General features: G+C 38.0%; 1 protein-coding gene across 6 annotated transcripts in view; it reads right to left on the bottom strand.

The window, feature by feature from the left end:
- DMD (dystrophin) overlaps positions 1 to 12,754 on the bottom strand; it is a 1,292,219-nt gene that overhangs the window by 747,910 nt on the left and 531,555 nt on the right. For all 6 annotated transcript variants that reach the window (XM_074604145.1, XM_074604126.1, XM_074604154.1 and 3 more), the window contains 2 exons: positions 8,591 to 8,714; positions 2,294 to 2,381 (listed from right to left, as the gene is read on the bottom strand). In XM_074604145.1, the coding sequence (XP_074460246.1) occupies positions 2,294 to 2,381; positions 8,591 to 8,714 (212 nt within the window). The remainder of the gene's footprint in view (positions 1 to 2,293; positions 2,382 to 8,590; positions 8,715 to 12,754) is intronic.

The raw sequence follows: 12,754 nt of genomic DNA, 5'->3' as shown, positions 1-12,754 counted from the left end.
TGAATTACTGTGGAAAATATAAAGCTGCATAAGTTTATTACAGTTTGAGATGTAGGTATGAAGTTGAGTTACTTTTTTTACATAACCTTTAGTTCAATATCAATTTAGAGATAATCCCATTAATTGCGACTGTGTTAGATCATAATGATTTGGAAGAAAAGACAAATAGAAAATTTGTTGTATTCAAAAGTACAAAGGCTGAACATGGCAGTTAACTTCCTCTACACTCAAAGCGTAATTTTGAACACCTCGCAAAATATTGTGTTTGCAAAGTCTTTGTTAAAATCATCTTACGGTTTTCCTCAACTAATGTTAATTATTTCATTTTACTCTCTACCACTCCCACCTGGTGGTGATTACTGAATTACTGTTTTCATATACTATTCTTCGAATTGCCTCTGCAGCAGCGGAGTAGCTGAAAAGTCCAATAAACATTTTAGGCTTTAAGTCCAGAGGAATTGTTTCTCTTTTCAAAGGACTTGGTTCTTCCCTAAAACCATGACAAAAAAGCACCTTCATTCTCACAGGCAACTAACCTGTCATCCTTGCTAAAATATTCTTGCTCCCAAGGCTACCACAATACATGGCATGATGCTGAGCTCAGTGGAGTTGACAGGAAACAGATAAAGTCATCCTGGCTTAGCTAGTCTACCCTGTGCTTGCACCCCAACTGGAAGACATGTTTCCTAAAAGAGGTGTGATTTGGGAGATATTGGAAATATTTATATGTACATCTTGCCACAGTTGAGATCACAACATCTATAAGGCATGAATAAGCACGGACCCATGGACCGAAGGATTAAAAAAGAGAACCTTGACTTAAAAACACATGAGAATATTTAAGATAGAATGTTAATCTACCTGATACTAGACATGGTAGGTAGTACAGTACCAGAAAAGTAATATATAACTTGCTAGTGAGTTCTGCAACTAACACCAAAATTAGTCACCAGAAAGTACTATATAATCCAAAGAAATTGAGGCTGGAATTCTTGAGGTGCAAGTCTGCATTTGGAAAAAAGAAGAGTGGGGCACTGCTAAATGTGTCCTAGACAGATTCCACCCAAAATAACAACCTTGATGTGTCAGCATACAAATTTAAAATACTGACTTAAAAGTCCCATACAACCAGTTCTCCCAGGGAGAAAACATGTCCAAAAAAAACATGACATAATTTTTCATGTGATCAGCCAAGGAAAACTGCCCAAATGATTTCAGAGGGTGAAAATGTTACCAAACTCCCTTCAACCTACTCATTGAGCCTAGGAAAGGAACCCTTGCAACAGTTGTTACAGTAAGGATAATTAAATATGCCCCACACATTAAATATGGTCACTTTAAAAATATGACACCTTCATATTTAAATGAGATAATGTTAGGATCCCATCCAATTTGTTTAGCTCGGCCAGTTAGTACCTCAAACTCAAAGCATTTCATTTTTAGCAATTAAATTCTTGGTTCTTCATTATAACAATTTAATGTAAAATATATGTTCTGAAGCCCAGTGCATTGAAGATCTATATTTCTGGTAATCATATCAGTATGACAGATGTTGGCCCGTGTTTAATATTTTATTGCAAAATTAGAGATTCTTTAATATCAAGGACAACAGCATGACTTACAATTTTACTTCCATCTACCTTTCTTTGGTTTTCCTTTTTCCCTTAAAAAATCAAAAAGTTCAAAAGAATCACATAACAGAATATTTTTTTGAAAACTCAATAATAAAAATATAAAATTTACAACTAATTTTCTTTTTTAAGAGTTGTATAAGCTTTGACATTTATTATCTTTGAAAAGCTAAATGCCAAAAAACTCTTCCAAAACCCAATAAAATCTTGTATTTTCTACGATACAGAACGTTACAGCAAAATGTATATTACAAAACATACATTGTATATTATAAGTCAGAAAGCACTGTTTTCAAACCGTTCAGTGTAATGCCTTCAGAGCTTTCTAACTCAGATCACTTAACGTACCTTCAAAAGCTTAGCATACTCAGAAAATAAGATTACAATTTAAGTCTTTGCGCAGAACAGATTGTTAATATACAGTTCATTACTGTGAGCACGTTTTACACACGTTTCTTTTCATGGTACTAAAGCGGTAAAATTTCTTTTTCTTCTCTAATTAACAGATTTAACATTCAGAAATAATAAAAGAAATATAAGGTAATATTACTTTACTGTTCCATTTAGACAGTATTTGCTAATATAATTCTCGTGATAAATATGAACCTGTGCGTTTATCAAATCCCTAAGAAGATTATCTAAATCAACTCCCATGTAATTACCATTCACCATCTGTTCCACCAGGGCCTCAGCTGATCTGCTGGCATCTTGCAGTTTTCTGTACTTCTCAGGCTTTTCTCGCTGGATGGCCTGCAGCATGACAGGAAAGGTGAGTATTTCAACAGAGGGATTTTGAAGAAGAAAGTAATTAATCTCAGGGATGTCTTGTGATTTCTCGGGACCATTTAACCTGTCATATTGCCCCGCCAGCCTCCCCATTTGCAGTGAAAGCAGCAAGTACCAGATACCATCAGGAAGGGAGTCAGTCATAAAAGTCAAATACATAAACTGAGAATCAGAACACAACAGAGTTGACAAATAATACATGTCAGTATTTTACAGACAAACAAAGGACATACAAATTAAGAGCTATTCAAAGCCCAATATTTCAGAATAATAATATGTGTTCAACAGAAATTCCCTGTGGGGGAATTGATTTGCTCATTTCTCATGCAGCTCCTATTGGTAACAGCAAGAACTAAGCACGCTAACCAAATCCCAGGGTTTCATAACACGCTACGGTATTAAACCCATATACCATTTGATTGCTTACTTTACTCTTTTGATGGCAAAAAAACCCCTGTAAAATGCATATTAAAGTAGATATCTAACTATATACGAACATACATAGCAGAAATCCATACAGCAATACAGAGGAAAAGTAAAATAATTTCAGATCTGACAGCCCCTCAAATTAACATCAGGAAATAATTTCATCGATTTTAAACTAATTTAGGTGTACAATTTAGGTGTAATTTAGAAGCTCTAAATCAGAAGCCCAAAGAAGCAGCAAAGGGCCACAGCCACTTTTGATGCCGAAAATAAAACAGACTATATACCTCCCGAAGATCCTGATGAACAGACTCTCCCAGAAATCAGGGTTCCTCACTTTAAGCACAGCAGATACACCCATACAAAAGGGTATGCCCCTGCCAGTCCTCCAAGATGTGCGCGGGAAGATAGCACACAACTCTGGCTACAGCTTCTCAGCCTGGCTGACCCCACTAGGCTTCCTGATCACCTTGCTTATTTCCACAGCTAAAGTGTATTCTGTGTGACTTGACTCTCTGGGCTAAAAGGTTCCTTACAACTGGAAAGAAACCTCAAGTAGGTTTCTTAGGTGTCTAAGAATGCATTTAGTAGAATAATCTTGTACACTTACATTTGAAAATGTTATTTTTCAAATAGATTGCTATGCTTAGGAGGAAGTTAGATAAACAGCTTTGAACAAACTCTCTTAAAAAAATTTCTAAAGTGTGATAGTTAAAACATCTTCAGTTTAATAAGCAGCGGCTCCCTGGAAGACTTTCCTAGGTGAGGAAACACTTGAAACTCTACGGAGAGATTTTCAGTTAAATTCATGCATTTCCACAGCCTACTTAAACCTGCCATTCGTTTGTGTATACAAAAATGATTAAACAGCAGCCTTTCTAACAATATGCCAAAGCTTCTATCAAAAACTTTTAATAATACAATTTTGTAGAAATAAAATACATAAAGGCATGATACTCAGAGAAGAACTAAGGATGGAAATATTTTGCATTTTTTAAATACATTTTTGATATATAACTAAATTATCACTAAAAGATTATGAAGTTTAATCCCAATAAGTTAAAGATGACTGTATTAATTATTTATAGTTTTTGTAAGTTAATAAAATCTTCTACCATTCCACTGCACAATTTAATTATTTTCCAAATTTAAAAAAAAAAGTCTATTAATTACCTGTAGAGTTCTAAAATTTCTTACAGAATCTTGATTAATACTACTCTGTCTATAATGCAGGTATAATTATCATGAGACTAACTACAGAGAGCTCAAAGGAATCATAAAAACACTAAAATACACTGAAAATAATTTTACTCCATCTGTAATGCCAGATGTGTAATTATCACAAGTGCAACTGTAGTGAGCACAAATGAATCATAAAAAACCCCTAAAATATACTAAAAATTAGGTTAAAAATGCATAAAAATGATATGACATTGAAGCCTGTGGCACTGAACCCTTCAGTGTCCAGTAATACATTGTGTCCAGAAAAATTTGGATTAATGTTGATGTCTCTCCTGAAAGATTAAAGTTTCCAGGTCTTGATAGAAAATATAAGCACTATATGCAAAGCCCTTAAAAATAAACATGAAAATCTGATACTTATCAAACTTCCTGTCAATTACTTTTCTTCATTCGTTTTTGTGTAACTAGCATATATTATAAAGATGATGGTCTAACACTGGTTACATGAAGACACACACTTACACACAGAAAGCACAATGCTAGCCAGAGAAAAGACTGTCGTCTTGGGCCTCATACAAAGATAAATTACCTGATCTGGGGAGAAAGGAGGAAATTCACCCTCGTTACTTCATAGTGCTAATTACAGTCCTGCCATTACTCTGTACACGCTGCCATTGTTTGCCGAACCTGCAAACTCTGTCTTGGATTTTTAAGCCCTTCAGAAGAAGGATTTCCATAAACACATGTAAAGTGTCTAGAAACAAATGGAACAGGAGTCCTGTAACACCTATTTATGCCTTTGGCTATGTTTTGTTATTTTTGTCCTTTACTAAAAGGGATAAGATTCTAGACTCGGGTCCATTCATGACACAAGCGGGCTGGCATAAGCTTGAAAAGGTTTATGAAGTTTTGAAACCCTTAGATTCTGTACATTGCAATCAACACTTTTTTTTGATGAAAAGCTGTGGTAGCTGCGAAGTCACTTCAAAATATTTCCCAATATAAAACTTCCCCCTTTTCTACCCTTTTTGTCTATAGAAGATTTTTCAGAAAAAATACATCAATATGAGAAAAAAAGTTACCTTTACAGGCTTTCATCCAATTGGGGATTAATTCTCTTATGGACTACTTTGTAACTGGCAATGCAAATGTATAGTAGCCTAGTTTTAACAGATTTAATAACACTAAAAGTTCATCCTTAGCTAAATGCCAGCTGAAGGTGAGGAGGCTATTTTCACAACGCTCAGCGTTTCATTTGACCCTGAGTTTTTAGTTGGCAGTTAATGACTTCGTAACCTAGAAAACACTGCCAGGCCAAGGAATTCGTGTGTTATTCATATCTAATCAACTCCTACTCCGAGGGCTCTGTAAAAGGATGCGTGGTAGCAGTATTCCCTGACCTCCTGTGACTCTGACCAATTACCCCCAGGGGCAGGAGATGGCAACATTATCATCACTGGCTCTGACAGCGATTCAGCTTTCAAATACCCAGGCCCAACAAAGCACATCTGAAAAAGGTCACCAAAGCAAAACGAACAAACAAGAATGGGGCTTTGGAGAATGCCAAGAAAACAAATTTAATTATCTAGGATATCTGACATTTTCCTTTACATCTGTTCCTTATATGTTTACCTTTGATTGTGAATTCCTAGGTGCTTCTTTTCTTGGCTAACCAAAACTCCTTTCAAGGAGTTTTATTCCCAGTTTATTGATATATAGTCTCAAACTTGACTTATTATTAAGCACGATTTTCTATCTAGCAAATTTTAATTTTTTGCACCTGAACCTTCATATATTTGAACTTGCAATATTGAAAGCTCATTATGGCTTAAGAAAAAACAAAAAAGGCCTGGGTCACTGTTAGGTCTGGTTTTAGTAAAATATATATAATAACTGGAACACAGTAACAGTGTCATGCAGCGTAATGATGTTTGCGGCATTAGCGTTTGGGTGTCTTCAGTATTTAGGAGTAGCATGGTCATTCCACAATGAAACTCCTATGCTTATGGCACCCAGTCTCTCTGGCCAGGTAAGGCAAATATCCTTCTTTTGTAGCAGAGAAGGGCTATAAATATTTTCGCTTCTCCCCAGATACAGGAATGGGCTTTTTGTGCACGTCTAATATATTCAATATACATAACACATCTGCCAAAGGCTAATTTCCTGCCAGTTTCTGAAGAGCAGCTGGCTTTGCAAACACAGTCAGTGCATTTCATACAGCCTGCGCTCTTGGCTCCGTCTCCTCTGAGCTGGGATGGGAGCAGGCTTTTGAACTTGATGAATCATCAATGATGGCAAAAGAGCTTTCCTTGAGGCTGTCATTTCTGAAGTCTGTGCCCCTCCATTATACAACAGATGCACTTGCACTATATCATATGGAAGTGACCCCTCATCCAAGAAAAATGAAGAGTAGGAGCAAGCTGCCACAACAAGAAAAAAAAGTCATCCAACTAGTAACCTGTCCTCAAAAGAATAATCATTAAGAAAAGGCTCTTGGACTCAGCACCTACTGAGTGGTGAGCAACAAATGGTAGGTCAGACAAGCACAGGTGTTCTGTGCTACACCAATAGACATATATTGTCATATAGGGAAAAACACTAAATGATAGCCAGTAAGGGCAAGATGGGACTTCTCTATGCATGTGGACGTGGTCACTGGTGTATGACTAAGTCAATAAAATATGTCAGTACAACACAATCTTGATCAATTATCACTAACATGTTTTCCTTTTTGGCGTTTCATCTTTTTTTATACACCTCCTACAGCTTTACTAGAGATTATAATATATTAAAACACACACTATCTTATTTTCCATTGATTTGAGCCTCATTTTGAGGGAATTAGAAACAAAAAGTGTTAACACGCAATAATGAAACCGCTCAAATTGATGAACTGAACAGTACTTCCTGGCTACTAGTTTTATGGATGGAGACAGAGACCAGACCAGGAAAAACCAGGTCAGGACAAGCTATAAATCCTGGCATTTTAAAAATCTGTTGGTTTTTTTTTTGGGGTTTTGAAAAGCGTGCACAAAGACTTCCATTAACTGAAAAACGTTCAACACAGAATCCATCCAGTACTTGTCAAGTGCCATCTTTCAGAGTTCTCTCTATCAAACTAATATACATAAGCAGAATGTTTTCTCCCTTAAAACATCTAGAAACTTCTACACGCAACTTAATTTTCTCAATAAAGTGTTAATTTTAAAAGCAGTGATACTCTCCGAAATCAAAACCAGTCTTGGTCTTTAAAAATATTTTCAATGTTAATGAACGATGCATGTTCATTTGTCTTATTTCTATTTAGAGTTACTGGTTTGTCTCAGACCCCTCAATACAAAGCAGATCCTTTTTCTGCATTACTTTTCATTAAAGAACCCGGAAATTGGTTTCTTAACCATCCAGTTATTCAATTTCCAAGAAGGCCAAAGAAAGATATGCAGTATCTCCTGCTATCTGCAGTGTCTTGAATTCAAACTTACAACGCCTGGGCATTGGTCAAATTCCACACCTCTTTTTCCTCTCTCCCTCTTCCTCCAGTATTACGTATGTTTTTACCAACCTAAGTGAGATCTGAACAAATGTGGTAGGTAGTGGCCTCCCAGCCCCAATGTTTTTCCTCAGCACCAACACAGGCAAGGCAAGAGCTGCTGGGAACTCCAGCTGGCACCAGAGTTGGTGGTTGGTGGAGATAGGTGAACCACAGCTAGCTTTGCTTCACCTATCTCCACCCCTTTACTTGCAGCCATCACCACCTCCTCAGAAGCAAAGAAAAGAAAGGAGATGGAAAGTGAACCATGGCTCCTGGACCCTTTAATGCTTTCATAAAGTCTTAGAAACTGACAATATGAGGCGGAACATCTTATCGGTTAGGGAAATCTGGCAGTGCAGGTACCCAGCGTAATATCTAGGTCAAGGCTAGCTAATCTGCCATCCTTGAAATTGTTATGTTCCTCAAAATGGGAATATATGAAGGGGAGACAGCAGCATTTTCTTTTTATTGTTATTCTTGTTTCTTTTTAATTTTACCTACAATGAAGACTGAAGCACTCAGAAAATTAACTGTAAATCTATTTATGTAGTACATGAATCCCACTACCCCAGTATCGAAGCATCTGAACCCATCAAATCTTCTCTGTATATTTGATCCATTTTGTATATTGTTTATGTATATATATTATGTATATTTCAGGTAACATGAAGTGGTGCCATGAACTAAATTCAGGAGACTACATTGTAATGGATACTTACTAGCAGTAATATTATGATAACATTAACAATTACATTAAAATTATTGCAAGAAAAATATGTTTTAACATGAAATTTTAAAATGTATATTTAGAGTCAGGAAATTCAGTGTTCCTCAATCTTATCACAGCTAATTTATGATGGACAAGCAGACAGTGAGAAAAAAGCAGCAGGAAAACTAACTTCAACAGAGTAACGGTGTTCCTTCTGTTTGAGTTCTAGGAGTATGTATCACCATATATTTTAATGAAGTTTCACGATATACTACGATACTATAAGACAAACTAAAACACATATATACGAGTACTTTCTCCTACATTGACTCTTTCTCTGAGATCTGAGAGATTGCCTTCCTTTCGAAATATCGCAAACTCAGGACTCTGAAGCACTGCTTCTGAGCGGGTCATCCAGCTATGGAGCTCTGTTGTATCCGAATCAAACCTAAGAGACAGAGAAGTTCAGTAAGATATTTTGTTTACACATAAAGTTTGTAAAAATAGCATTGACAGTAAACATGTTTAACTGGTTGTTTAAACAAGTGAACAAGCAGCAATTTCTCTCAGCAAATGACAGTTTTAAACCGCCCATATTTCATTAGATAGCTCATAAAACTATTCAGTCTAAAATCTGGAAACACAGAAGTAATTTTTCATTTTTAAGACCGTGATTTGACAGCTGAACAGATGCAACAATTTTCACAATAAAGATGCTGATTTTACAAGCTGATGTTTTTTGGAAGACATGAAACAAGTGGCTCTCACACTGAAGAAAGTGTATCACAAGTTCTGTTGGCTCAGCTGAGGATGTGAGGCCTATCTGGCTCACCAAATGCAGCGTTCATACCTGTAAGATTTCTGTCCCAGCTTGTGCTGATGATATTATGAAGGATATTCAAGCAGGAAATATGACCATTAGATGACAGTGTTTCCAAAGTGACTCAAATTTGTTGTAGAATGTAATTACTAATCAACAGCAGATTATAATTTTCCTACAGCTAAAACTTTAAAAAGTGCAAATTAAGATTTCCAACTCTCTGCCTACACTTTTTAACTAGATTTTACTGTACAATCTTTTTTCTTACAGTCTGGATTCTCTCATCAACTCCTTTAAAACTGATCTTAATTTTTGTTATCTATTCAGAAGGTAGCAGTTCAAACTGAAGGTTACCATATGCAGCGATTTAAATTGCTGAATTGTAGAAAAATCAAACTGTGATTCAGTACCTAATGAAGTTTTTAAAACAAGAGGCTTGAGACAATTTTTTTCCACAGTTGTGCTAAACTGCTTTCTTGATTGCATTTCTTCATTGCATCACATGTTCTTGAGTACTCAGGGAGCTGGCGGGAGAGCTCACCAAGCCTCTCTCCATCATTCATCAACAATCCTGGTCAACGGGGCAGGTGCCAGATGACTGGAGGGTGTCTAATGTGACGCCCATCTACAAGAAGGGTCAGAAGGAGGATCTGGGGAACTACAGGCCTGTCAGCCTGACCTTGGTACCAGGAAAGATCATGGAGAGGATCATCTTGAGTGAGCTCTCACAGTAAGTGCAGGGCAGCCAAGGGATCAGGGCCAGCCAGCATGGGTTTAGGAAAGGGAGGTCCTGCTTAACCAACCTGATCTCTTTCTATGACCATGTGACCCGCCTTCTGTATGCGGGGAAGGCTGTGGACATTGTCTGTCTGGACTTTGGTAAGGCCTTTCACACCGTCCCACCCAGCATTCTCCTGGAGAAGCTGGCGAATCATGGCATAGACAAGTGTACTCTTCGCTGGGTAAAAAACTGGCTGGATGGCCGTGCCCAGAGAGTTATGATTAATGGGGTGAAATCCTCTTGGCGGCCGGTCACCAGTGGTGTCCCTCAGGGCTCAGTTTTGGGGCCAGTTTTCTTTAATATCTTTATCAATGATCTGGATGAGGGGATTGAGTGCACCCTCAGTAAGTTTGCAGACAACACCAAACTAGGTGGGAGTGTTGATCTGCTTGAGGGTAGGAAGGCTCTACAGAGGGACCTGGACAGGCTGGATCGATGGGCCAAGGCCAACTGTATGAGGTTCAATAAGGCCAAGTGATGGGTCCTGCATTTCAGTCACAACAACCCCAAGCAACTCTACAGGCTTGGGAAGAGTGGCTGGAAAGCTGCCCAGCAGAAAAGGACCTGGGGATGCTGGTGGACGGCCAGCTTAACATGAGCCAGCAGTGGGCCCAGGTGGCCAAGAAGGCCAACAGCATTCTGGCTTGTATCAGGGATAGCATGGCCAGCAGGAGTAGGGAAGTCATCGTGCCTCTGTACTCGGCACTGGTGAGGCCTCACCTTGAGTCCTGTGTTCAGTTCTGGGCCCCTCTGGACAAGAGGGACATTGAAGTGCTGGAGCGTGTCCAGAGGAGAGCTACCAGGCTGGTGAGGGGTCTGGAGACCAGGTCATACGAGGAGAGGCTGAGGGAGCTGGGCATGTTTAGCTTGGAGAAGAGGAGGCTGAGGGGAGACCTCATTGCCCTCTACAACTACCTGAAAGGAGGTTGGAGAGAGGTGGGTGTTGGCCTCTTCTCCCAGGTGAATAATGACAGGACCAGAGGAAATGGTCTGAAGTTGCGGCAGGGGAGGGTTAGATCAGATATGAGGAAGAATTACTTTACTGAAAGAGTGGTCAGGCACTGGAACAGCCTGCCCAGGGAGGTGGTTGAGTCACCATCCCTAGAGGTGTTTAAGAAACGTGTAGATTTGGCACTTCAGGGCATGCTCTAGTGGCAGAAATTGTAGGTTGTTTGGTTGGACTCGATGATCTCAAAGGTCCTTTCCAACCATGAAGATTCTATGATTCTGATTCTTATATTTATATCTCGTTTATAACTGATTTTCCTTTTGCAGCAATACAATGAAAGCAATAGAACATAAAGACCTAGAAAAAAAGAATCAGCTGTATCTTTCAGTTTGTTCTATAAATATAGGTTGTATCATTTACATGCAATTGAAAATCTACTAAAAAAAGAACCTGAATTCCAATTATACCTTTGGAGGAATTAATTCTTTATAACAATATGCTCAATATTTATAAGAACTACAATACAAGGATGTAACGTAAAATCAGGTGCTACAGAAATCTACACACACAGAAATGAAAACATAATACAAGAGTTCCATATTTGATCAAGTATTTATGCCTCCCTTTTTTTCCTTCTCCACTGTGACCTTTGTGACTCCATTTAACAACATGGTGTGAAAGACTGAGCAATAAATAATGAAAGCAGAAGAAAAAAGAATCACACACTGTCTTAATCCCAGCCCAATATTCTATATTCAAATTATAAACTCTTAGGAATACTGTTGATAAAACAACTCCCCATAATACTATTTGAACACTTATTAAAGGAGAAGAAATATGACTGTGAAGTAATGAAATGTGCAGAAATCTTAATTTTATAAAGAATTGTAAATTCGGGGGTGGAAGGAAAAGAAAATTCCTGCATGATTCAGCGAATCTCTGTGCCGGTACCAGATTCTCATCCCTGAAATTGAACTGTGCTGCCAGTTAAGAGCTTCCTACCTCAGCTTTATTTCTGATCCTACATAACATTAAGTCAATTGTAATTCTTGAAATATAATGTTATCTGCCATTCTGCATATAATAACTGCATATTTAATAAATGTTCTCATGAAATTTTAAGACTAGGAGACACCATAAAACTGGAATACTGTGTATTCAACAAGATGCAAGCATTAACTCCATAACTATCTGATAATCTGAAATCTATCTGATTTCAGCAGAATGATGAAAGCATATTTTTGCAACTATGACTTAGGACTGTTCAACACATTTTAAGGTAGAGAACACCCAATTTTAAAGCTAATGGTCCGGATTACAACATAAAAACATATAAATCTGTATATAAATTATCTATAATCAAGATCTAATTATGATTGCCACACCTCTGCCAAATATAAGAAGGATCGGTGACGTGAAGTTCTACCAAAGTAGTCTCTAGGACAAAGTAGTGCTCTTGAAGTCCACAATAAGGAATACATTAAGTTAGTTAAATTAGAGCAGCTGCCTAAGGACTGTTATTTCACTCAAGAATTGCTGAGCTACAGCAAAGCCCCCAGATCCAGCGTATACTTTATTCAAAAAGACTGAACAGTAACGCTGTACTGCCCTCTGTTTCACACAAGTATCTGGTTTGGGCCTTGCCAGCAACACAGGCAAAATGAGAAACAAGGGAATCTGTTTTAAGAGTCAAGACAGAATTTGGTCAGCCTAGAGGTTTCTCTGCTATATGGGACTGCCACCCTGTCCACCTCTGGTTCTTCAAACTCAGTAAGCACTGTACAAACCAGTCCCCAAAATCAGGTTATGGAAAGTGTTGCCCCTCCCTGCTTCCAACATGCTCTCCAGTCCCCACTCTCCTCGCGGTCAGCAACCGTATAGGCAAAGTACACAATAAAGTAATGATCGCTTCTTTCACCTTACTTAAATCTATACCTA

This window comes from Larus michahellis, chromosome 1 (genome assembly GCF_964199755.1).
Source record: "Larus michahellis chromosome 1, bLarMic1.1, whole genome shotgun sequence".
Classification (NCBI taxonomy): domain Eukaryota; kingdom Metazoa; phylum Chordata; class Aves; order Charadriiformes; family Laridae; genus Larus; species Larus michahellis.
This window is presented reverse-complemented; position numbering and strand designations above follow the sequence as displayed.